Source organism: Spizellomyces punctatus (assembly GCF_000182565.1).
Source record: "Spizellomyces punctatus DAOM BR117 chromosome Unknown supercont1.11, whole genome shotgun sequence".
NCBI classification, from domain to species: Eukaryota; Fungi; Chytridiomycota; class Chytridiomycetes; order Spizellomycetales; family Spizellomycetaceae; genus Spizellomyces; species Spizellomyces punctatus.
Window position 1 is genome coordinate 724,240 of NW_015971547.1, and position 22,531 is coordinate 746,770.

The following is a 22,531-nucleotide window of genomic DNA, read 5'->3' on the forward strand; positions in this document are numbered from 1 at the left end:
ACTTGCGCTGTGCCATTCACATGACTCGTTTTTTCAGCTTGAGTCGTTCTCTGCACTGGATGGATGAGCCGTTCCACCTTCCACATTTTCGTTCAAAGGTCACAAGGTAAGGAGGACATGGTAACGTCACGGAGAACAGCACAATATCTCATTCTCGGCTTCTAGATGTCATCCGACTTGATTTGGCTGTTGGTAGGTGACACTATCTTGACTATACTGCTTCCAAGTCTTATCTCATGCGCCTTGTTATAGACCCGCGATCAGTCTGCCTTCCTCGTGAAGCGCAACGGTGTTCAATTGAGCAGGGAGCCGGGTAACCTACTCAACCGGAACTCGTTGAAGTACTCTGGATTGGCTCAGAAGAAGGTGGGAAGCCATGAGGTGACCTTGGCGGAACTGGATCCTTACAGTTTTGTCTTTCAGACCATTGATATCTCCACGGCCGGCACCAACGGTGCAGTTGTCTCCGTCAAGAAGACCTCTGTTCCTGCCTCCAAGCCGAGCAAAAGTGTGAGCAAGACCACTCTCAAAAAGTCGACTCGTGCCGGAGCAAAATCCGTCCGTAATATCATTCGTACCTACCGCCCAGATTTAGAAAAGGCCGCCTTGGCTCGTCTCTCTCGTGTCCTGGAAAGCCAAAAGCCTGGCAAGGTCAACAAGCCAAAGAAGCTGCGTGGTGCCAAGGCTCGCAAGGCCACCACCGCTTAGGTCCTGTGCACTTTAAATATATTGCCTAAACCCGTAAAAGCAATCTTCTTTCATATGTCTGCTTAAAGTACGAGTAATCTAGTGTAACCTATCATGATGCAGAGCTACAGATGGCATTACCACGTGGAGAGGTCCTTTGAAATGGGCTCTATGTTATCGTCCTTTAGGTTCAAATGCAGTAATGTATCAAGAGTACCTTTTGCTATTGATGGCAAATATTGAATTCCCTGAGACGGCTGCTTAAGCGCGACATTGGGGTGGAAGAGTTTCCGACGGTTAACTGTTCCATTCGACGGGTGAGGCAAGGATGGATCGGTGGTGGCTAGAAAAGAGGGGGCAAGATATAACGGCTTGTGTGCATTTGTTGGGAGCTCGACGAAGCACTTGTGATTATGGTGATATGGTGCGGTGGATAGAGGCATGTGAGGTTCCAGGCGAAAGAATCTTGCGTTCGCCGTACAGTCCCTGTACACTGGGGCGATTTGCGTAAGTGCTTTGCCGTTTTGTTGTTTGGAACTTTTAACACCAGCGGCCGAACGAAGGTAATGCCTCAGGAAGTCAATCCGACTATGCGATTCCGCATATCCTTCTGCTAGAGCCAAACAGGTGTAGCGGAAGAGATATGAAATTCGCCTTATGTTAGTTCTTGCAAGTTTAGATGCTTCAGGCCGTGAAGGGATGCCGAGAGCCGCCTCCAGCAACGTGCCGGGGCCAGGATGCGTTTCATGTTGTCGTCTCGCTCTCATTGCTTCCCTTGCCAGAATCCCGAAAGGTTGCGACCTGAAATGCCGCTGAATTTCCGCTAGCGCAACGACGGCCCCTGCCCGGATCTTCCAGGCATTGCTCTCCTCCGTCACAATGTCCCGATGCCAGTCTACCATCTTGGGTTGTAGCACCTCAACCGTGACGTTGCCGCCATCTCCAATTTGGATCATCTCATCTATGTCTTGCTCATGTGCCCCGTGGTCCCTGAGGTCGAATCTTCGATGTTGTGTTCCGCGATATTGCAAATACGTCAGTAAGGACTCCATGACTAGTTTACCCACAGCCGATGAATGGCCGTTGATGATAATAGCACCGAGACACAATATCCCCAGGTACAACCAGTGCCAATCTGTGCGGGCATCCAGTTTATTCAGCACACCAAGGAATACTCGGCACGCATCTTCGCTTATTGCAGCAGCCGTAGCCAAGAACCTGATATAGTTGCGTCCTAGGCGTCTTTATAGCGTGAAGAATTACGGATGGTTCCGACGCTTGAGTAAGATAGCCGCATTGTACGTACCGTGCCCCTCTCCCTCGTAAATCCTCCAAAATGGCGTTGAACGGCCCTATCACATCGCTCGAATCCCCTCCTGGCAGAGCTCTCATCGTCTGGGAAAGAAATGATAACGCCGTCGCCGTTGCTGGGGGTTGCTCCTTGTCCTGTGTCGTAGAAAGGAGCCAGCGAATCTATCCAGTAATGGTGACTCATGTCACTATATAGAACCATTGGGAGAACTAGGAAGATACCAGCCACCAATCCCATGTGCTCCTGACCTACCGAATCTTCCATCTCCGCCAGTAAATGGATCAAGTATGGATCGGTAGTTTGAATGTTTGGCAGACATTCATCGAGATACTGCTGCATTATCTGTTCGGTCTCCGAGGGAATGACGTATCCACGGACCTCATGAGCAAATTCTAACCGTTGCATCGCCAAACACATGCACTAGGTGGAAGAGATGAAATAGTTTGCACATGGTGGCTACATGCTCGGATGCGCCTACGCACCTACCATTGAAATTCTTTTCACATCCCAGCTCTTTCCGGTGCTTGCACAATCCTCCGCGTTTTTCAGAGGGATCAAAATCAACATCCGTTGAATCATGTCGCTGATTAATTTCAACAGGCTTTCCACTTCAGTGTCGTCGGTACGGAGTTGATTGACATCCAGAGCTTCGAAAAGTACTTCAAATGCTCTATCATGAATTGAGGGTAAACTGCACTCCGTAAATGCTAGGACGGATCGACGTGCATGTAAAGCCGACGATCGCCCAGGGCTGCTATGCACGTGCTCCTCTGTGCTTCCCAAGTTGGCATCAACCCGCTGGCGAAGAAGCCGAAGGTGTGGGTGAAGTTTTAAGGATTCACTTCCAGGGAAACGAGCGGCCGGTGTTTTCGTTGAGGTGGGGGCTTTCAATACTGGATCAACCACTGAACCTGCCAAAACTAGATGCTTCAATTTATCAAAAATATCTAATGCCTGTCTTCTCCTTCGCTGCTGGTCAGACGGTGTGCTGGATGCATTGCACTCGCGGACGAAAGCAGCCACTGTCTCCGGAATAGACAGCCGAACTGTCGAAGATGCATGGATATTCCCCAACCCAGCGGGCACTTGTTCAGAGCCCGTGTTCAGGTGCTGCTGTGGTGTTGACGCTCGAGAAGTAGAAGGTTGTAATGCCCAGGAATGTTGGACCAGGACGGTGACGTAGCCCATGTTTCTTATAGAAATGGACTGAGCGACAAATGGGGAAGGAGAATCTCAGCTGCTTAATCAGCAAGCAGGTTCGTTCACCAAGCCACTTTATCACGTGGACGGTCGATCGGACGCCCTCCCATATATTTATTGAACCACAGCAGGATTTGCTCCTCCTTCCCCCAGTCCACTCATTGTTACGACCAGGTAAGAGCATTGGTTCATCGTGCATCCATCGATCCATCCATCCATCCATCCGACCTTTGTGGCAAATGCTACAGTATTGCGAGAGCAATGATAGTGTTGTATTTGCTTGGAAGGGTGGTGGTCGGGATGGTCGCGACGCTACATGTCGAATTGTGATGCTGACTCGGTTCTGCCAGACATGCGTGATAAGTGGAGGAAGAAGCGTCAGAGGCGTCTCAAGCGTAAGAGGAGAAAGATGAGGGCTAGGTCCAAAGTACGTTTGAATTATGCATTACAAGGCGATCACCAGCGCTTATGTTTCGTTGGACTATTCTTTTTAGTAAACGCCCGTTCGATCTGCCTCCGACTACGCGAACCTCGAGTAGCTCAGGGGAAACGATCACATCGACCAATTAAAACTATCACAATACGTCGAACAAGCATTTTAGGCAGTTGGAGGGTGTGGGAATGTCATTGCCTACCTGATATTCTGCTGAGGGTGCGGAGAAGGCAATTGTGTGTAGTCATGTCTAAGTCAGAATTAAATACATGCTTATTTCTGGCCCATATGACTCTTGATTTAAAGGTTGGAATCCCGTACTATGTCATCGCAAAGATAGTATGTATTTCCAGAACAGCCCGCGCAACTGAGGGCTATAGAAGCAAGAATGCCATCTGGTGTTACACCGTTGCTGTAACTATTCAGCGATGCGTACTTTCCGCCCTTGGGTTTCCTCCTTGGGGATCTCCACCTGCAGCACGCCGTCTTTGAGTTTCGCCGAAATCTGCATCGGTGGGTCAAAAGTAACGTCGGCAGGACATCAGACACACGCTGGGCATACCTTTTCAGCGTCAATTTTGTCTGGGAAAGTGAACAGCCTTCTGAAGCTCCCAATCACCCTTTCTCGGCTCCACACCTTCTCGTTGGCAGGAGCGATGTTGGTGCTTGTGTCAGCTTGCGCAAGATCCGTCTTGTCTGATGTTCCGGCCGTGTCCGCAGCTTCAATATTGGGCGGGCTTACTTCACGCACATCTTCAAATCGTCCCTCAAGTGCAAGAGTGTCTGCCAATTTTATCGTAAGAGCAGGGTCAGACTTGGTCCGCCGTTGATGGACGACAGATGATGCGTATACTTACGGTCGTCGACGACCTCCAAGTCAATGTTGCTCCTTGGTAAGCCGGGTACTTCTGCCTCGATGATATACGCATCCGGACGCTCTACAAAGTACGTCATTGGGTCAGCAATATGTGTATAACCGATCCCGCTGCTTGTCCAAAAACCTTTCACATCAACAGCAGGCACAGGTGCACGGATATTCGCCAGTGCCGCTAGTGGATTAAAAACGTCGTCAGAGATGCCAATAGGCGCAAGAGCACTTTGGGCTGAACCGGGTCGAAAACGGGAGGTAATGCCGTGGGGGTTATGTTCAAATACATTGGTCAAACTGGGAAGAAGACGACGAACGATGGACATGGTTAATTGCAGTGTCTCAGGCTTTATTCTTCTGGGGCACTGTCTCCGAGGGCCTTTTTATTGGAATACGACAAATCGATACGTACGTGAGCTGACTGGCGATGAGTATGAAGGGCTGTGAGTAATGACGCAGCTAACCCTTCTTACTCATTACGAAATGAAAACCGTTTGAAGCAGGTCCCATGTCCAAGTAAACTAAACCCCCGCATGCGGGGATAGGACTTGGGAGAGACTTAATCCTTTGAACCCCCACCTATGCAAAAAAAGTTTCTATTAAATATACTTGGAAGCTCTTAATGTACAAGTATATTACAATGATGACAGCATGTGCCCATACGACATTGCAGCGGCATCATTCCAAAAGGGCCTTACATTGCCTGAATCCAGTTTTATGGCAGTTGGTGGCGAACAACCGAATGAGTATTCGCCGTCTTTTGATCATCCAATTGGCAATTTGGGCTGGTTGGCCATGAACATGAGTTATGTCTTGCATGCTTTCCAACATATAAACATGTACACAGCTGCCATTGTGCGATGACTTTTTCTTATTTGCTTAACATAGAAGATAAAAGATTGTGGACCGACTCTAGTCAGTTTGATGCCAATTTCAGATCGCAATATGCGAGATAGGAACGAAGCGGCTACGTTCGATGGTTACTTTACCCTCCTAGCTCTAATCCTAACCTTGCAATGCATTTTGACGCATCATGAAGTCTATGGCTCTATCTAGCACACGAACTATCCCAGGGAGCCACCGACAGTCACATTTGCGCTCACAAGGGCTTCCTGTATCCAAGGAGGGGGCGCCAAAGGTGTGTTACTGTCAATGATGCTGCGAACAGGATAGCTTTTTGGTATTCCGCCAGGTCGGAATATGAGGTTGACCTTCGGAGCCTTTGCTGCAGCACCCCTCGGCACCACTGTTTCCTCTTCGCCGTCTTTACCTTTCTTCCCTTTAGGAGCTTGTGGGGCTTCATAACTCGGATATTTGTTAATCGTAAATCCAACACCTGAGGAAGGTTTGAAAGGAGTTTGAATGACTGGAAGCTTGCCGCTCTTCTTTAATCCTTTGCTGGAACGAGCTTTCGCTCCCGCTAAAAGATAAGAAGTTAGGCCAGGCTGTTCACAAATGATCGAACTTGCCACTTTAGGTTACCTTGCGCCTGCAACAAAGATACAAACGGACTAAAATACTGTAGTTTCGAGCTGCTCGAAATGAAGGGCCGTTCTCCCACAACCTTCCGTTGATGTTCCTGCCGGTCTTTCTAAAGTACGTCAAATAACGTGGGTCAGAGAGGTGTCGCCTTGGAACATGTATTTGCAACGGTTACCCTTGCAACGATATCAGGCCCATCATATGGATCCCCAATATATTCATACGGTTTCCCGATGGTAACATTCGCATAACCTACAGATGGGGCCGGCACAGGGTACGTAGTATTGGCAAGAAAGTTATCTGCATTAATATCGACCATATCGCCATACCAAAACCGCCCTTTTTGGGTGGGCGCGTCAGAAAGTTCACCAGCGCCTCCCTTTCAGGTGGTTCTCGTTCGCTTGTAAAGGAAGGGCGATCTTCGCTCTCGTTCTTTTCAAGAGGCCATTGGTGCTCGAACGTCCCCCAGGGTGATCCACTCCCGGATCTAGTGTAGTAGTAAAAGAAAAATGCTTACTCGGAAGCTGTGAAGTTAAAATATAATGGACTTTCATCCTTACGGCTTTGGGGGAACATTGGACGGTCTAAACGGAGCTGGAACGATATTCTTCTCCTTTGCTTGCAATCTCCACCGTCGTCGTAATTTTACTAAATCAATATATGGCTCATTCTGCGCCGATGTCAGGTCATTTGAACCCAGGAGTACCTTTTCCACCTCGTGAAAAACATGGCTTGCTCACCTCAAACACTCGAATGAACTCTTTGTCGAAGAAAACATCTTTTGTGTCATGTCCCTTCTTGGGAGGGTTTGTAATGAACTGTTTTCCGTTCGTTCGATAACTCAAGAAAGCGTCTACATATAAGAGATTGTTTAGATGAATCGCTGTACGAAAGCCATATACGCATCTGCCAAATTTTGGTACCATTCTTTTTCTCATTGTACTTGTCACCAATTGAGATGTATGGGACTTCACTGAAAATCCCGATCCGATCAAGATCTGGACGCCCAAATCTATTTCCCATCTCTCCCGCGCCATTGTTCTTTGAACTGGGCATGGTGGCAGTTCTCCTATCCGATGGTGGGAGAATGTGCAGAGAGCCCGTGAGGCACGGACTGCATCTCAGAACATCTCTCGAGTCACGATCCGCAAAATCCCTCATTTTTGAAAACACATTCATTTTGATTACCACAGAATTCACGGTATACAGAACAGATCATTTTAGCCAACACATGCATCCTTTAAACGCGAGCCCCACGGATACCTTTAATAGCCCACAACCTATATACAACTACACTAAAATGCAAGCTGGAATAACTGCGGCCCATCGTACCACATAGCACCGCTCCCTGCATAATATCACTGACCCCACTTGCCTTCCTTATTCTTAGGGTCAAAGTACTTCTTCAAACCTTGCCAGCATTCATAGTAATCATCCTGCAAAACTTTGCCACCTGCATATTCTTTCTCCACGGCCCATTTGGTTAAGGAAAGCATATGGGACGTTTCAAACATGAACGCTAGACCATCAGGGCGGAGCTTGACGGGTTGCAATTCTTCGGTTGACGCCTTTTCGAAGGTCACTTGATCGGGTCCGTGTGCACTCATTGTGCTAGAAAGAGATCCCTGGTTCTCAGCATCTACACTGAAGCTGGTGGGTGTAGATCACTTACCTGTGAAGAGATGCACCACCAGGTAGAAACCCTGTGGCCTTGGCATCGTAACCTCCGCTGATCAAACCCATAAACTCGGCCATACTACAATATAATCCATATATGAATATTGACGTTCGCAGACTCTCCGCACGGGGAATCCATCCGTATACTTACCAATTACGGTGGTAATATGGCGGGCTGAGAGGCAGATGATATAATTAAACAGCAGGAGACTGTGACTAAGATATTTGACTTACCGGAATGTATGTTCTCCGACCATCCACCGCGGTGGGAATATGACAAAGTCAGCTGCAGCAACACCAGGTGTGTTCGATTTGGATGTGAGCACCGTGAAGATCGAAGGATCCTATGGGAAACCAACAGGCTGTATCAGTAAGCTTCATCTCATTGTCTTCAACTAGCTCCATCGTGTAAGGGCTGGTTACCGGATGATCGAATGATACCGTGTTAACGGTGCAGAATTTCCGCAAGTCATACTTGTACGGGGCATAGTTGCCATGCCTGATTTCAGTCAAGCTAGTTGTTATCATGATGCTCAAACGTTTATATAGCGATGAATTAAATACATTACCAAGCAACCACATCAAATGCCGAATGCGTCTAAGACGGGAAGAGATAGTACGCAACTCAGAGGTGAACCTTTGATAATGCCAAGTGTATTCGCTAACCTGCTGAAGGGTGTACAGTTGGCCCTGGTACTTTGTTGTTATAGTGAAGGATATATTTTCCTTGTCTTCATATGCCGCGGTTGGATACAAGAAATCGCGTGGGTTAGCAAGGCCATTGGCACCTAGGAATGAGATCGAGGATCAGTAATTGAGAGCAGGTCGACCAAACGTGCTTCACAGCACACGTCTACCGATTGGCCCTAGATCCGGTAGCTCAAAGTGGCGGTCAAATACTTCAAGAACATATCCTCGGCTGGGTCCATCAGGTAATCTCACAGCATAGCGAATTCTAGGTCACCGCTTCACAGTCAGGACTGCGTTTTAATGGAGAGAGCGTAGAAGAAGAAAAGAGACACTCACCCTCGAGGAATAACTACTATTTCATTCGGCTCGACATAAAGATAACCAAGTTCGGTTTGAATATCCAACCGCCCTTGTTGAGGAACTGTGCAGAGGAACTGGATGTGAGTTGAGCTCGTCTTCCCATAGCCACAATGTACCGGTTAGTGATTACCAATTAGTAAGTCACCGTCCGCATTATAAAAGGCAGAGTTCTCCATGCTTGCATTTGCAAGATATACGTGGATGGCAATTCCATTTCGTACCGAAGGATCACCAGATCCACCTATATAAGACAAAGAAGATGATGAGCTAGTTCTTACACGATTGCTCTGCATAGTTAACACAGGTACCCACAAACAGTGTGAAGACCGTGTACAAAGTCGACACCGCCATGCTTCGGCAGCTCAAAGGGAGACCATCTGCGAATACGCTCTGTTCAGTCAATATTATTTCGCGCTAGATAAATGTATAAATACCTTAGCTGATTGGGGGTAGATTGACACTCAGAATCTTGATGCCCCACGGCAAACGAACGGACAAGAGTGGGTGACGGAGTGCGTGTGAAAGGGGTGTGACAGACGGAAGGGCGAATACGATAGAGCCAGCTATCAGATTGTAGTTAATTATGAGTAGGATATAACATGAATTGATTATAATACGTAATATAACACTAACCTGCGCTGGTTTTCCGACCTTGGTGCTGTGAATGCGGTTCCAGAAAGCTGTTCGGCGTATAGGCCGTAGGGGACCCTTTGAGGAGAGTTTTGTCCTAAGCATCGTCAGAGAATACAATTTAAGAAACTTGAGGCTGGCAATTTTCTGCTCCATACAACACGACAAGACACCTGCTTACCTTCCGGAAGTGCCCCCTCGAGTGCCTCTGTTGCATGAGTGTTTCCAAAGCCCTGGAGATACTTGTAGGTAGATGCGGAAGACATTGGTGCAAAACCTGAGTCCAACGAATACAAAAAAGACGGAAGACCGAAAAACGCAAGCCGACAAAGCTTGGATAAATGCAAGATGTCGTGAAAGGAAGGGCGCTGAGAAGCGTAATGGCCTTTCGATCACGTGTGCGCGGACCGTGTAACAGCCCAAAGACTACAACATTGCTCACACGACGTCGGCCGTGACGCTTTGCAGATTCCTGTTTCGCCGTGCCTCGAACCAGTTGGGCTTTGGCCAACTCATATTTAAAGGTGGTAAGAGCTCCGGGGACCACCAACGGCTATCCACTATCAGTGTACGATTGCCTTTCCCGGTTCATTTTCTCGTGTTTCTCTGCCATCATCCCGATTAGCATCGAACCAGCACTTTCAGCTGGACTTGCGACCACGCCACACGGGGCTTAGCAACTGCGACGTAAGCGAAAGTCCGACCCTGCATCCTTGCTCCTTCACCCCTTCACCCTCATTTAAGTTTGAATTCTTACTCGCCCACCAATGTCCAGATCCGTTGTCATTCAACAATGCCGAAGGCCAAAAATAGATTCAATGGCGGGCTCTGCCCGAGTGACTCACGTTAACTTTCGATCCAACCTCTGCCAGTTTCGCCCCCAGCTGCCGAGTTTTTATTTTCCATAGCCATATACCTATCCAATATTAATCAATCAGCTTTCAGGCCATGTATTGCACTCTCCATGGTGTTCCGTATCTACCGGGAACCGCTATACCCGTTAAAGCCAAATATGGAAACGCGATGATTTTGTTCAACCACAGAACGGGCTCCTCTGCCGCATTGGATGAGATGGGGGTTGCTAGATTGGAAGCAGGGGGTATTTATACCGCAGAAACTTTGGAATCGGAGAAGCGTCTGGCCGCAAAGGTAGGCAGACATCCACCTACCACAATGCTGCTGTGGAACGTTAATGTATTCGATATCGTAGTCAAAGGTAGGATTAGAATCCAGCGATGACAACAAAAAGCTACGAAGGCACTCTGCCCTTCCACGCATACTTAGTAGGAGGACGTCGGATTCCTCAATGGGAAAAACCTTGCGGGGCCTTGCTGGTGGTAGTAAAGCTGCATCCGCCGCGTCGCTGGCTGGACCCGCTGAAGAGGAAGAGGCTATCAGCTTTCATGAGATGTTAAACATGGACACACCAAAGTCAGACGGCCAACAAAAGGTCAGTTAAGCCCGTAATATGTTGATGATGTAGAAAGATTTCCTGACGAGGAGTGACAGGATGCTTCGTTACGAAAAACCAGACCTCGATCCGCAGTCCCATCTAATAGCGGGTTTTTCACGACCACTTCTGCCGACACTTCCTTTCCCCCTTCGGGTACATTTCCGAGCCTATTTGATCAACTCAAAGCTCAAAAGAGAAACAGTGGAGCACCGCCAGCATCTGTAGCGATAACAGAGTCAAGAGGGGACATTCCGCGCACTGACTCACTCGAAAGCGGGTTGAGCACATCATCTGTAACTGTTGCCTCCTCAGTTCCAGATCTGCGGGGTACGGTTAAAGATACATCCAGACGCTGGAGCGCCGGCTTTCCGTTTGGACCAACGACAACTAGTTCCGACTCCATAAATTCAATGTCATATACAGGGAAACCGAGCCCGCTGTCCGATGTTGAATCCGATGACGAAAAAAGAGACAGTGGGATGACGTTGATAGATTTCTTGAATAGTGGGCCTGGATCTCGACCTCGAAAGGCCTCGGACTCGCCAGGTGTTTCGAAGATCAATACTGGCACCATCAGAGTGAAAAGTTCATCTCAGAGCTCCGGACTGGCGTCTCCGAGCGGCATGTCCAGTATTTCCACAATTTTGGCGGAGACGTCCCCTCCGAGATATCTAACGCTGGTCGGAGGGAAGAAATATACTATATCAGGATCAACCACAACAGCTGATAATATTGCAGATTTGGCCGCGCTCTCCGGCGTGGTACGCGTGGAGCGAAACAAGTCCGTCGAGGTGCTGTCGGCAACATTAGAGGATTATGTTCTCAAAATGTGCGAAAAAGCTCCAAACAATGGGGAGATGCCTAAGATGATCATAGACATCCCGACAGAAAACTGTTTAGCATTGCCGGATCCGCAGCAGGCGACGCAAGGCGCTTTCAACATCATACATCGGAATGGCGTACTGCATTGTTGGGCAGCATCTCAAGATGAGATGTCAGCATGGACCAGCACTATTAATACTGCTAGTTCCAATATCTCTGTAGCGCAGAGCCTTAGTGGAACCCTGAAAGGAACGTTGGCAAATACAGGTAGACGTAGTTTCGAGCACATATCACACGTTCGTCCAATTGTACAGAACGGCTAATCCGTTATTTCTCGAGCAGGTGCAAAAGGTGATGCGTATACGCGCGAATTTCACAATTTATTGGCAGAACTGGCAGCCAATATGAGGGAGGTTACCGGGCAGGATCCAGGACACTCAGAGACAGACGACGAGTCGCCGGTGCCTGAGGGTGATCCTACTCCGGCACCTCCCGCGCCTTTCTTGCGTACGTCTAGCAATATTTTGGGCGCGGAGGAAGAGCAAAGAGTCATGACTGCTGAGGAAACAAGTCAGTATGAGGCAAAGACAGTAGCAGAGAGCGTACCGGAGGCTCCCAAGGCGCCCGTAAGACCACCGTGGGTACTCATGAAGCAAATGAGTGACAATTTTGATGGAAAGATTGTGGTCCGATACGAAATAGATCAAGGTAGGCCATCACGTCATGACTTTGCGCACAATATGCGAATCCCGCTTCCCCGACACATCTAGTCCGCGCGCGGGAAGATTACTTAATTCCCATGCTTTCCGTTTTCGTTACATGCTCTCATCATAGACGGGTCGGTGAACAAGCACTCCATTGCAGGGGGTACCCTCGACAAACTGATCGAACGTCTTGCTGATGAGCACGATCCCGGTAAGTACAAGATGAAAATCAACTTAGATCAGTTGCTTTCAACTGAATATTGAACATAGATCAGGAATATATTCAAGCCTTTTTGCTGACGTACCGCCATTTTTCAACCGCCGAAGAAGTGCTGGAGAGACTGATTGGACGGCTCAATGTAGAACCCCCGCAAAATGCATCAGTAGATCAAGTTCGGGCAGTCGAAAAATGGCGGCCGGTAATTAGACTACGGTAATCTCATCTAATTTTGCCATTTGGTAGACTTTGGTGTCATGTCTCATGTGTGTGCCTTTACTAGCACGGTGTCCGTGGTAAAACACTGGATTTTCAATCACTGGTCCCCAGACTTTGTCAATCCAGCAGCACAACGAGCCCTGAACAGATTTCTGGACATCATGCAGCAGCCATTCGAAGCAAAAACAGAGGAGGTAGAAACCCCGGCGGTCAAGTATACAGAAGACTTTCAGAGCCTGGCGGTACTCCTCAAAGGGTTAATGACTGTCAAGGTTGGGATTTGTTTTGATATCTTCATTCTCAGCCAGTAAGATATCTTATTGCTTTCCGAACGCTAGCACCGCATCGCTAAATGGCGACTTGCGAATGCACCAACGGTTTTCTCGAAAGCATCTACAGTTGCTGCTAAAACCCAGTTCCTTGAAATGGACCCAAAAGACCTTGCCCATCAACTGACCATCTTGGAACATGAGCGCTTTGCCGCCATAAGTCCCCTGGCTTTCCTGTTACATTTGTGGGAAGATAAGAAAGATGATCCGGTAATTGCTAGGGAAGTTGCTTCCATTACGGACATGGTGAACGGTTTCAATCAGGTATAATCAAGTACGCGGAATACAGAATATCAGGGATCTTACTCCCCGCATCTCATTTTAGGTGTCCTATTGGATCGCGACAGAGATTTGCACTCAACCAGAACTCAAGAATCGGGTGAAAGTAGTTGAGAAATGTATCAAAGTGGCATACCACTGCCGGGCGTTGAACAACTACAATACTTTGCTGGCAATAATATCGGGCTTGAATCTTTCTGCAGTGAGCCGACTTAAATCCACTTGGGAGGTGAGAAGTGCGACCCGTGGTTTTTCACATGGCTCAGTTCATTGCATCGTATTTAATTGTCCAAAACTTTTCAGGCGGTCGATCCAAAGCGCTTGAAACAATTGCAGGAGCTGGAACTTCTTCTAGCACCGCAAGGCAATTATCGTTCATATCGGCAGATACTTGACCAAATGGAGAAGGATCGAAATCCTCCCCCCTTCATCCCAATTCTGAGTCTTTTCATGAAGGATTTATTATTTATCAATGATGGAAACCCAAAGCGATTCGACAATGGACTCATTAATTTTGGAAAGTTGCGAACGCTCCACAAGAGCATCTCTCGGTTCAGTGTCTACCAGCAAAATCCATATAATTTACCAGAGACCCCACAGAGCTTTGCCGTATACGAATTCTGCCGCAAGCTGCGGTGGCTAAATGAGGCAGCACTTTACAAGTACAGCTGCTTGTGTGAGATGAAAACAGGATCGGCCCAAGATACCATACGACTGCGGGATAAATGGATGAATGAGGGGAAGCGATAGCAATACGCGCGACTAGTTGAGAGTGTACTTGATGATAATTAAATAACAAGTTGTATATTCAAGTCAAAATAATGCAAAAACGAAAAAGAACACCACATCCGACACCCAATCCAACCTCATCCGGGAATCATTTTATGAGGACATGACATAAAAATATGTAGTCATTACCAATTATTTGCCCTCGAACATCTTCTTAAGATGAGCCGTACTGAAGGACTTTGGCCTATAGACAAATCAACATTAGCACATTGACCACCCTGTCGATGGGAACAAGTTACGCTTACCGCTCAATAGGGAGACCCAGGGCACGGTCCCAGATGAGCCCATTCATGACACCCAAGGCGCGCGACACTCCAAACAAGACAGTGTAGAAATCTTGCTCCACAAAGCCGAAGTGCTGGAGAAGAACACCACTATGGGCGTCAACGTTGGGCCATGGGTTCTTGGTCTTTCCGTGCTCGGTCAGAACTCCGGGAACAATGTTGTACAATTGGCTAACAAGCTTGAACATTGGATCGGTTGGAAGGTGTTTGAGAGCGAACTCGCGCTGGCAAGTGTAACGGGGGTCGGTCTTACGGAGCACAGCATGTCCGTATCCGGGAACAACCTGACCACTCTTCAAGGTTTTCCACAAAAACTCCTTGATCTCCTCATCGGTAGCATTGGGACCGACTTGCTCCCTCAATTTCAAAGTCCAACGAAGAACCTCCTGGTTCGCCAAACCGTGAAGAGGACCGGCCAACCCGTTCATACCAGCGGCGAAAGAAAGGTACGGGTCGGAGAGAGCACTTCCAACCAAGTGAGTGGCGTGAGCACTACACATCGAACGGTTATTAGACACCTAATATCCAATGCCAGACGAAAGTTATTGAAGGTGACAAGTTACCTGACGTTACCTCCTTCGTGGTCAGAGTGAATAGTGAGGTAGAGACGCATGAGTTCGACGAACTTGGGGTCCTGGTAACCAAGAAGGTGGGCGAAGTTGGCACCCCAGTCAAGGTTGCGGTCAATCTCAGGAACCTTGCCATCCTTGAAAACGTTACGGTAGATGCGAGCTGCAATGTTGGGGAGCTTAGCAATCAAGTCGTTCGCGTCCTCGAAAGTGTAGTCCCAGTATTGAGTCTTAGGAACACCACTCTGGTAGGCTTTCGCAAAACTGCTCTCGTGCTGCAAAGCAGTGACAGCCAAGCTGAACTGGCTCATCGGGTGGAGGGTGTTGGGGCAACGATCAAGAAGGTCTTCCACGTACGAGGGGATAGCAGACCGGGCAGCCCAGTCGGCAGAGAGGGCCTTGACTTGTTCAGCAGTGGGGATCTCACCGGTCACCAAGAGCCAGAAAAGAGACTCCGGAAGAGGCTCCTCACCGCCCTCCGCTGCAGGGAGGAGCTTCTGGCACTCAGGAATAGTGTAACCACGGAAACGGATACCCTTTTATGGACAACACGCCAGGTAAGTTTAGACAAGAACGTACCGCCAAAAGCGCGTTCAACTAACCTCCTCGGCATCGAGAACGGAGCCTTCCCAAACAAGACCCTTGATACCACGCATACCACCGTACATCTGGTATTGACGAGAATCAGCATTCGTAAGGTCTCTGAACGTGACTCAATAAAACTTACCATGTCAACGGTGGTCTCACCCATAACCTTGTTGCCATACTTGGCACGCACTTCCTTTACTTCCGCCTGCTTTTCGGGGATCAGCTCCTTCAGACGCTCCTTCAAGCTCTGTAGTCCACGGATCAACGACCTTTAGTTTATCTGAAGACATCTTCTTGATATATTTTCATGCCAAAGCCATACCTGAGTCTTGGCAGTGGAATAGGCACGGACAGCGAACTGCCGGGAAAGAAGCTAACATGTAAGATGTGATAAGTAAGCACTGATAGGCACGATTCGCTGTCCCGCATCGCGGGGATCACACCGTTAGGGACATACCGACGAGGCCGCTGACACCTTTGGCAAAACACGAAGGGAAGCCATTGTTTTGTGAATGATGGGAGAGTCGGTGATGGGAGACGACAAGCAACAAAGAGGAAAGAAGGCAGTCGGTTGATTCCCATCCGATTTTTCAATTTCCGGAAATTGCCGTCGCTCCGGTCACGTGAACATATGTGTCATCCCGTTGGTTGTCAAGGATGGATTTGGGGAAGGAAACAAACGTCCAAAGAGTTCCCGTCCTCCAAGATTACTTTTGCGGTGGATATTCTTTGGGCTCTTTACAGTGTTTGGGTTACTTGAATGCGCTCGAGTTCTCGTCAAGATCGGCTGGGACAGTATGATGTCCAGGTGTACTGATCGCCCTTTAACAGATGGAGTTTATGAATCCCCCATCAATACCATCGACGGGAAATATATCAACTGCAATAAAGACCAGGAGAATCGTTGGCCTTTCTTTTAACAACCAACCTGTCATTGGGGATGGTACTCCCTAATATAACGTACCGTCGTGATCTCACATGATCAGCCGCGTCGATAAATCAAGTATAACCCCCAAAATCTCAATTGGACACGGCCGACACTTAGACCGATTTACTTTAGACTATTTTCACAAATATTGCCGGGTATGTGACAAAGTATATATACAGAAAATATTATCCAATGCATAGAAAATACACCGCCTGTTTTTCTGCATTTTTAAAGCATGTTAAGTTAGTTTATGATATGTTGAAAAGTAGAGGAATGTACAGCAACAAGCATCCATGTAGCACCTTCTTTGCATCCATTCTTGGTTGCCAAGCCTCCCCCTTGTTGAGAAGATAGAGAATCACTTTGATTGTATCTTGATCTACTGTGGGAAAGGATGGTGCAGATAGGATGTAGAATTTGAGAGCATGGGAAGCGTGGTCGGCGAGTTGATGGATGATGGCAATGTAATCTAGAAGCCATTGGTGGTAGATCTTGTTTGGCAGGGCTTTTGCAAAGGAAGTCTTGTTGCAGGTATGTAAGGTGGGTTTGTCGAGTTTTTTGAGTTTTTGCTTCTTTTTTGGTGGCATTGATGATATCTATGGAAAAAGATGAAAGCCTGGGAAAATGGGCATGATAACTTATATAGGATTTTTTGGATCAAACCATAGTTCATGAGTCTAAATCGAGTAAAATTATGATTAAATTGGTTGGAATCTGTGTACTAGTGCCCACTCCACCGACAGCATTTGGGAATTGCGGATTCACAGATTCTGAATCCACATGAATCCTGTGAATCCACATTTCAAGATTCGGAATTGGGCTTCCAAGAGTGACCGCCAAAGAGGAAGCCACCATACCAGAACCCTCAAAAGAACTACGGGTGACATTGCAAACGCTTGGTTTCAGTATGATATGAGGTGCTAAGTAGCGCGCACTCCTCGCCTTAATGTCTTCCAGCATCAGGCGCACATCATCTCGTTGACAATGAAGCCAACCAATGGAGGCCTACAGTGGTTGGGACTGCTCATCCTGATCGCTTCTATACAAGCATCCCAGGTGGGGCGAATATTGGAAATGTTACCAGTGATCGGAGGGACTTGATCCTGAACCCTATATTGCGACTGTAGGCATCTTCACTAGTCTTGAACGACCCCGCTGGCCTCGAAGAGCTCAATAGCGGTATTTTGCGAAAATCTACATTGCATGCTGTGGCTTTTCCTGACGTATGGGAGGTATGTGCAGCCCAATTTCAAAGTCACCGTCCTGAAGTAAGCCACGCAGTAATAAATATGACCGAAGAGCTTGGGTCCTTTCCCACATGGTTCTAGAGAGCTCGGAAATGATCCTCTTAGCGCTTACGGTGGATTTGAGAACTTGAGTTTTTCTTCCACGGATAGATATCCCTCGGAGCTTGCCGATGGAGGCTTCGTGCGATGGCGTCATGTGGAGACAGGGCCAGATCAAACTGTACGGCTGTCATATCCGCAGATACGGTGGGAGTTTAACCAAAGGCCATTTGGTATGAGTAGCTTTGTAAGAAGATTGCAGCTTTTATGTGCAACTTGCTGATATGTAAGGACAGGTTGGGCTGCGTTGCAGCATGCCTCATATTTCCGGGGCAAATTCAACGTGCATGAAGAAGGGATTTATTTGGTCGAATTTTCAGGGGTGGTATCTTTCAAGATAGATAACCGTGCATTTACTGGCAATGTATATGGATACACGCATGCGTCCCATTCTATTGTATATTTGTCCAAAGGCGAGCATATCTTATATGTGTACGCTGTCATTGATGTTCGTATATCAGGCGGGTAGGCATCTGTGCTCAGGTTTTGGACGTGCTCGATCTGGTACAGGACTTACTTGTATTCTGCGCATAGTACGATACCGCCGGAGCTTCGTTTTCGTGGAAGTCTTAAAAAAGCGGAAATAAACCAAGAGAACCATGGCCTTATCCATTTTGAGAACGATGCAGTGATCCCTGAAGTAATGGGGACGGAACTTATATCGCCTTTTGCATCAGTTGCTATCATGAACGCCAATATCACTACACCCGCGGAAAGACCCTTGACTCGGCAGCAAAGTCGTGATATGACCGGGTGGGTGCAAGTGACCAGCGTACACGCAACATTATCTGATGGCACAGAAGTGGGTGATCGACTGTTCATCGATAAAAAAAAATGATGCCATGCCGTCTGATCTTTCTTTCCTTCTTGATAGGTCAATGCAACTCTTCCGGTGCATTTTAGCATCAAGATAGCCCCTGGGCAAATCATGGCAGTTCCCTTGAATTTGAGTATAGGCGCTATTCCTCCAGACCTCGCACCTTCTATGAGAATCGAGCTGGACTGCATTAGGCTAGATGACAACGAGCGCTTCTCGCTGCTATTGGGCCCCTTCACTTTTCACAGACGACAATGGAGCGATGTCTACAAGATAACCTTTCTGGACTATGACTTTTCTGTTCATTATGCGATGGCACGTCCACCTAAGAAGGCCTGCGCAGATAGACAGACGAAATGTCCGATAGTCTTGGCGCTCCATGGGTATGTCGTACTGGGTCTGTCTTGGTTCTCATTCAAATCTTTATGGTCTTGAATCTTTTCTACCCTTACAGTGCGGGAGTAGAGGCATCATCGGAATTCTGGACCAATGCATACCGACAACAGGAAAATGCCTGGGTAGGGAGAGCAGAGGCTTCAGACACCAAGGCGTTAAACCAATTCTCACGGCCATTAGGTCTTATACCCCACCGGCAGAACTCCATGGGGGTTCGATTGGCATGGCCCATCTTTTCGCAATATAGAGTATGCATTAGATGCGTTGCACCTACTGCCTGGAGTTCCCGCCGAAAAACAAAAAAGCCTTGCCATCAATCGAAATAAGCTTATATACGCTGGCCACAGTAATGGAGCACAAGGAGCGTGGTGGCTCGCAAGTCATTTTCCCGACAAAGCGCTGGCGGGTATGACCCCATACAAACACTGTGTATCTCAAGATTCACACTGAACGTTCCGAACATAGCGGTTCCTGCTTCGGGATATATGAAAATCCAATTTTATGCTCCATATTTTATGCGTGTAGGCGATTCATATGCGGATCCTCTACTTCGTGGCATATTAGATGCCAGCATTGCTGAGCATGACATAGACTTATATGCAGCAAACATGGTAATTGGAGTCTGTGACGTGCACTTTTTAAACTCGCCGTTTAGCGCTCATGCTGCTTAAAGGGAGGGCTACCAGTGTTAGCACGTCATGGAGCTCTCGATGACAATGTTCCTCCATTGCATTCTCGACGTTTGATACGCCTTGGGAATGAGTGGAATCGAAACCCGATATCGTGGGAGTATGTAAAATACGTACTTCTGGCGTGGCTATCATAACTCAATTCTTTGCATTCTCTGATATAGTTTATCGGAGATTCCCGCTCAGGGACACTGGTTTGAAGGAGTTGCAAACGATAACACCATGCAAGAGTTCATCGACAAGCATTTGAATATCACGGCGGATCCTGAATTGAGTCCTCCCCCGCTACCGGAGGCATTCTCACTCAATACACTCAACCCTGCGTCAACGGGATCCAAGGGAGGAATCCGGATACTTCAACTAGAAGTGCCATTTCGGTAGAGTGGCATATGCTCATGCGGAGCCAGAACTGTAGTCCTCATAATGTTTTATAGCCTTGGTACCATCCGAGTCCATCGCGTTCAAAATCAGTGGCATCTCAACACTAGTAATATTAGGCGATTCGGGTTTGTGCGTGACCCCAGACAGGAAGGTATAGAGAGCTGGTCCGTTGATGGCACAGACTTCAATAAGCCGCCGTCCGTATCCGGACCATCGTACGCAAGATTGGATCCGGACAGTTCTTGGAAGGTTTGTCGCTGGCTGATTGCGGGTAGGACGTGAAGATCACTGACGTTGGACATGTACAGGAGGAAAACGATCTTCTGTGGATCAGCCAAGAGAGGCATCCCAGCACGTACGGCCCCATCTCCAGTGTGCGCGATATCACAGTTTCCTGTGACATTTGTATCATCATAGACTAAGAGTTTTACTTTCAGGCACTGAACCATCCATTCATCATTGTCGTACCTTCAAACCCGGCACAAAACGAGGATCTCTATAGAGAGGCCGCACAACACATTGCGCTCTCATGGTACATATATTCGCGGGGCGTGACTCAGATCGTTCGGGATATAGACGTGCTAGACGGGATTGCGGCGCGGTACAATTTGATTGTTCTCGGCGGACCTGCAGACAACGCTTATACGCGAAGGAGGGAGAATGAGGGTGGCGCTAATATGGGTAATGACACTCCAGCTAGCGATTGCCAGCCGCACCATTAACGCTCAAGCATAGTGAAATTTCGACCGGCGGGGGGATTTCAGATAGATAAACGCAAGTACGAATCTCCTGGAACAGGTATCTCCAAGATGTGTGGTTGTACCAGCTTAAGTAAGATCTGACCTAAAGATGAATTGACGCCCATAAAGGCATTATCTTCCTCGCACCAAGTCCAATTCGAACACGGGTGGCCGTCTTCATTGCGGGGACCGACAAGGATGGCATTTTACGCGCTGCGTGGTCACTTCCCTTCCGAACTGGATTACAGATACCAGATTATCTCGTTGTAGGAGATGAGTACGGCGATCCGCATGTATGTTTGTTTGCCTGAGTGGCATGGTTAGGGGCGATACTGACCATCGTTGCAGACAGGATGGACAGCGCGCGATGGCGCCCCATTTGGCGGTGCGGGTACAAAGGGCGCTGGTGGGGTGTTGGCGGCTGGATACTGGAATAACACCTGGGACTGGGATCCTAGATGTGGTTATCTCAAATGAGCTGAATCAAAGTTTCGCTGCCTGGAATTGTAACTATGAATATAAGGTCCATGATATCTGCGTATATGTTTCTTCACGGTATTATGGAGGAGGTTTATGCAAAGTAATATTGAGCCCAATGAGAGTATCCTGATTCTAATGAGGGGCTCTCTACAAATCCGCACGGACACGGAATCCTGGACCGGTCGGCTCCCCCCTCAAAGTTGTCAACTCCCCATGGGGCTCACAGTTTTGACGTCCAGACTGAGGGCCCGCCTTTGGCACATTGCCCTTCTTCAATTCGTCGAGAATTTTAATGGTCGTCTCGGAAGTCAAGTCCTCCTGCAGAAGATAAGATTTGAGTTCTGTTCACGAATGCATTCTAGCACAACAGGAAGAAGACCTACATAGTAATCGTCGTTGACCGCAAGCACTGGGGCGTTGACACATGCACCAGCACACTCCACCTCCACCAAAGTAAACAGTTTATCGTCGGTCGTTTGCCCAGGCTTGATTCCCAAGTGATTTTGAATGGTTTCCAAAATACTGTCGGAGCCACAGAGCTGACACGGAGTTGTGGTGCACAGCTGCAAGAAATACTTCCCAACGGGTTGCCTGTGCGCGACCAGTTGAATTAGTTTTCTGCCATCGGCGGTTGACGCTGTCCACGAACCTGTTAAACATCGTGTAGAAAGTGGCGACCTCGTATACTCGCATTGGAGGGACTTCAAGGAGATTCGCCACATAGTTCATTGTCGAGATACTAGTCCATCCATTCTGCCGTTGAGCCAAGTCAAGAAGCGGGATGGTGGCGGCCTTCTTATATTGCGGAGGATACTTCTTTATGATTTCCTTTGCCCGTTTAAGATTCTCAGGGGTGAACTCGAAGGGTATGGTCGCGTTGTTATCTGTACTGTCACGGTGCTGTGTGCAATAAAATAGATGAGATGCAACCGAGTTCCTCCCATTCTTCATTTCCACTACAAACCACGAAGAGTGCATCCGATCTCGCCACCGAAGTATTAGAGATGGTTCGCACTGATTGCGCCGCCAGTGAGCGAGGTCTTGCCAAGGGGACCAGCCGTCGCGACAGAATTCGCAGCATGTTTTGACAAGACTTGGAAATGCAAGACCTGAAAATGGAGAGGTCCTCGCTCTCCTCTGGTTCGTTTGCCCCCCGCAATTC

General features: G+C 48.0%; 9 protein-coding genes across 10 annotated transcripts; 3 read left to right on the forward strand and 6 right to left on the reverse strand.

Annotated features, from left to right (window-relative positions):
- Positions 1–57: 57 nt before the first annotated feature.
- On the forward strand, positions 58–1,005 carry SPPG_06311 (uncharacterized protein). Its single transcript, XM_016754525.1, has 4 exons — positions 58–106; positions 166–192; positions 253–366; positions 424–1,005. The coding sequence occupies exons 2-4, from the start codon at positions 166–168 to the stop codon at positions 706–708; spliced, it is 426 nt and encodes a 141-aa protein (XP_016606669.1). The 5' UTR covers positions 58–106; the 3' UTR covers positions 709–1,005.
- SPPG_06312 (uncharacterized protein) lies at positions 823–3,259 on the reverse strand. The gene is made up of 4 exons (XM_016754526.1): positions 2,486–3,259; positions 2,252–2,419; positions 1,994–2,160; positions 823–1,929 (listed from the first exon to the last, which is right to left on the reverse strand). Exons 1-4 carry the CDS (start codon positions 3,185–3,187, stop codon positions 825–827), a joined length of 2,142 nt encoding a protein of 713 aa, XP_016606670.1. The 5' UTR covers positions 3,188–3,259; the 3' UTR covers positions 823–824.
- A 595-nt stretch (positions 3,260–3,854) lies between these two features.
- SPPG_06313 (uncharacterized protein) lies at positions 3,855–5,015 on the reverse strand. The gene is made up of 4 exons (XM_016754527.1): positions 4,634–5,015; positions 4,490–4,570; positions 4,195–4,415; positions 3,855–4,137 (listed from the first exon to the last, which is right to left on the reverse strand). The coding sequence occupies exons 1-4, from the start codon at positions 4,824–4,826 to the stop codon at positions 4,051–4,053; spliced, it is 582 nt and encodes a 193-aa protein (XP_016606671.1). The 5' UTR covers positions 4,827–5,015; the 3' UTR covers positions 3,855–4,050.
- A 549-nt stretch (positions 5,016–5,564) lies between these two features.
- On the reverse strand, positions 5,565–7,038 carry SPPG_06314 (uncharacterized protein; the record flags this gene model as incomplete). Its single annotated transcript, XM_016754528.1, has 7 exons — positions 5,565–5,920; positions 5,983–6,091; positions 6,158–6,234; positions 6,312–6,469; positions 6,543–6,652; positions 6,723–6,835; positions 6,906–7,038. 7 exons carry the CDS (start codon positions 7,036–7,038, stop codon positions 5,565–5,567), a joined length of 1,056 nt encoding a protein of 351 aa, XP_016606672.1.
- A 302-nt stretch (positions 7,039–7,340) lies between these two features.
- Positions 7,341–9,605, reverse strand: SPPG_06315 (homogentisate 1,2-dioxygenase; the record flags this gene model as incomplete). Its single annotated transcript, XM_016754529.1, has 14 exons — positions 7,341–7,593; positions 7,655–7,738; positions 7,811–7,834; positions 7,894–8,003; positions 8,083–8,158; positions 8,229–8,257; positions 8,326–8,447; positions 8,517–8,614; positions 8,686–8,770; positions 8,840–8,950; positions 9,022–9,086; positions 9,144–9,272; positions 9,343–9,436; positions 9,521–9,605. The coding sequence occupies 14 exons, from the start codon at positions 9,603–9,605 to the stop codon at positions 7,341–7,343; spliced, it is 1,365 nt and encodes a 454-aa protein (XP_016606673.1).
- Positions 9,606–10,013: 408 nt separating this feature from the next.
- SPPG_06316 (uncharacterized protein) lies at positions 10,014–14,112 on the forward strand (the record flags this gene model as incomplete). Its single annotated transcript, XM_016754530.1, has 11 exons — positions 10,014–10,026; positions 10,115–10,488; positions 10,550–10,789; positions 10,849–11,881; positions 11,957–12,322; positions 12,449–12,529; positions 12,589–12,751; positions 12,819–13,026; positions 13,093–13,347; positions 13,409–13,591; positions 13,666–14,112. The coding sequence occupies exons 2-11, from the start codon at positions 10,288–10,290 to the stop codon at positions 14,110–14,112; spliced, it is 3,177 nt and encodes a 1,058-aa protein (XP_016606674.1). The 5' UTR covers positions 10,014–10,026; positions 10,115–10,287.
- Positions 13,973–16,507, reverse strand: SPPG_06317 (citrate synthase, mitochondrial). Its single transcript, XM_016754531.1, has 7 exons — positions 16,050–16,507; positions 15,915–15,965; positions 15,732–15,839; positions 15,607–15,672; positions 14,999–15,540; positions 14,397–14,927; positions 13,973–14,335 (listed from the first exon to the last, which is right to left on the reverse strand). Exons 1-7 carry the CDS (start codon positions 16,092–16,094, stop codon positions 14,284–14,286), a joined length of 1,395 nt encoding a protein of 464 aa, XP_016606675.1. The 5' UTR covers positions 16,095–16,507; the 3' UTR covers positions 13,973–14,283.
- Positions 16,508–17,266: 759 nt separating this feature from the next.
- SPPG_06318 lies at positions 17,267–21,430 on the forward strand. Of its 2 annotated transcripts, XM_016754532.1 has the most exons (18): positions 17,267–17,400; positions 17,478–17,576; positions 17,648–17,752; positions 17,820–18,039; positions 18,103–18,331; positions 18,401–18,668; positions 18,741–19,066; positions 19,138–19,201; positions 19,260–19,485; positions 19,545–19,690; positions 19,753–19,868; positions 19,933–20,145; positions 20,203–20,398; positions 20,458–20,523; positions 20,587–20,830; positions 20,885–20,947; positions 21,019–21,182; positions 21,238–21,430. In XM_016754532.1, the coding sequence occupies exons 2-18, from the start codon at positions 17,505–17,507 to the stop codon at positions 21,364–21,366; spliced, it is 2,847 nt and encodes a 948-aa protein (XP_016606676.1). In that variant the 5' UTR covers positions 17,267–17,400; positions 17,478–17,504; the 3' UTR covers positions 21,367–21,430. The 2 variants fall into 2 exon arrangements, with proteins under 2 accessions (XP_016606676.1, XP_016606677.1); XM_016754533.1 differs by having other exon boundaries at positions 17,267–17,576.
- Positions 21,421–22,498, reverse strand: SPPG_06319 (NADH-quinone oxidoreductase, E subunit). Its single transcript, XM_016754534.1, has 4 exons — positions 22,334–22,498; positions 22,019–22,269; positions 21,753–21,960; positions 21,421–21,687 (listed from the first exon to the last, which is right to left on the reverse strand). Exons 1-4 carry the CDS (start codon positions 22,448–22,450, stop codon positions 21,517–21,519), a joined length of 747 nt encoding a protein of 248 aa, XP_016606678.1. The 5' UTR covers positions 22,451–22,498; the 3' UTR covers positions 21,421–21,516.
- Between the last annotated feature and the right edge of the window lie 33 nt (positions 22,499–22,531).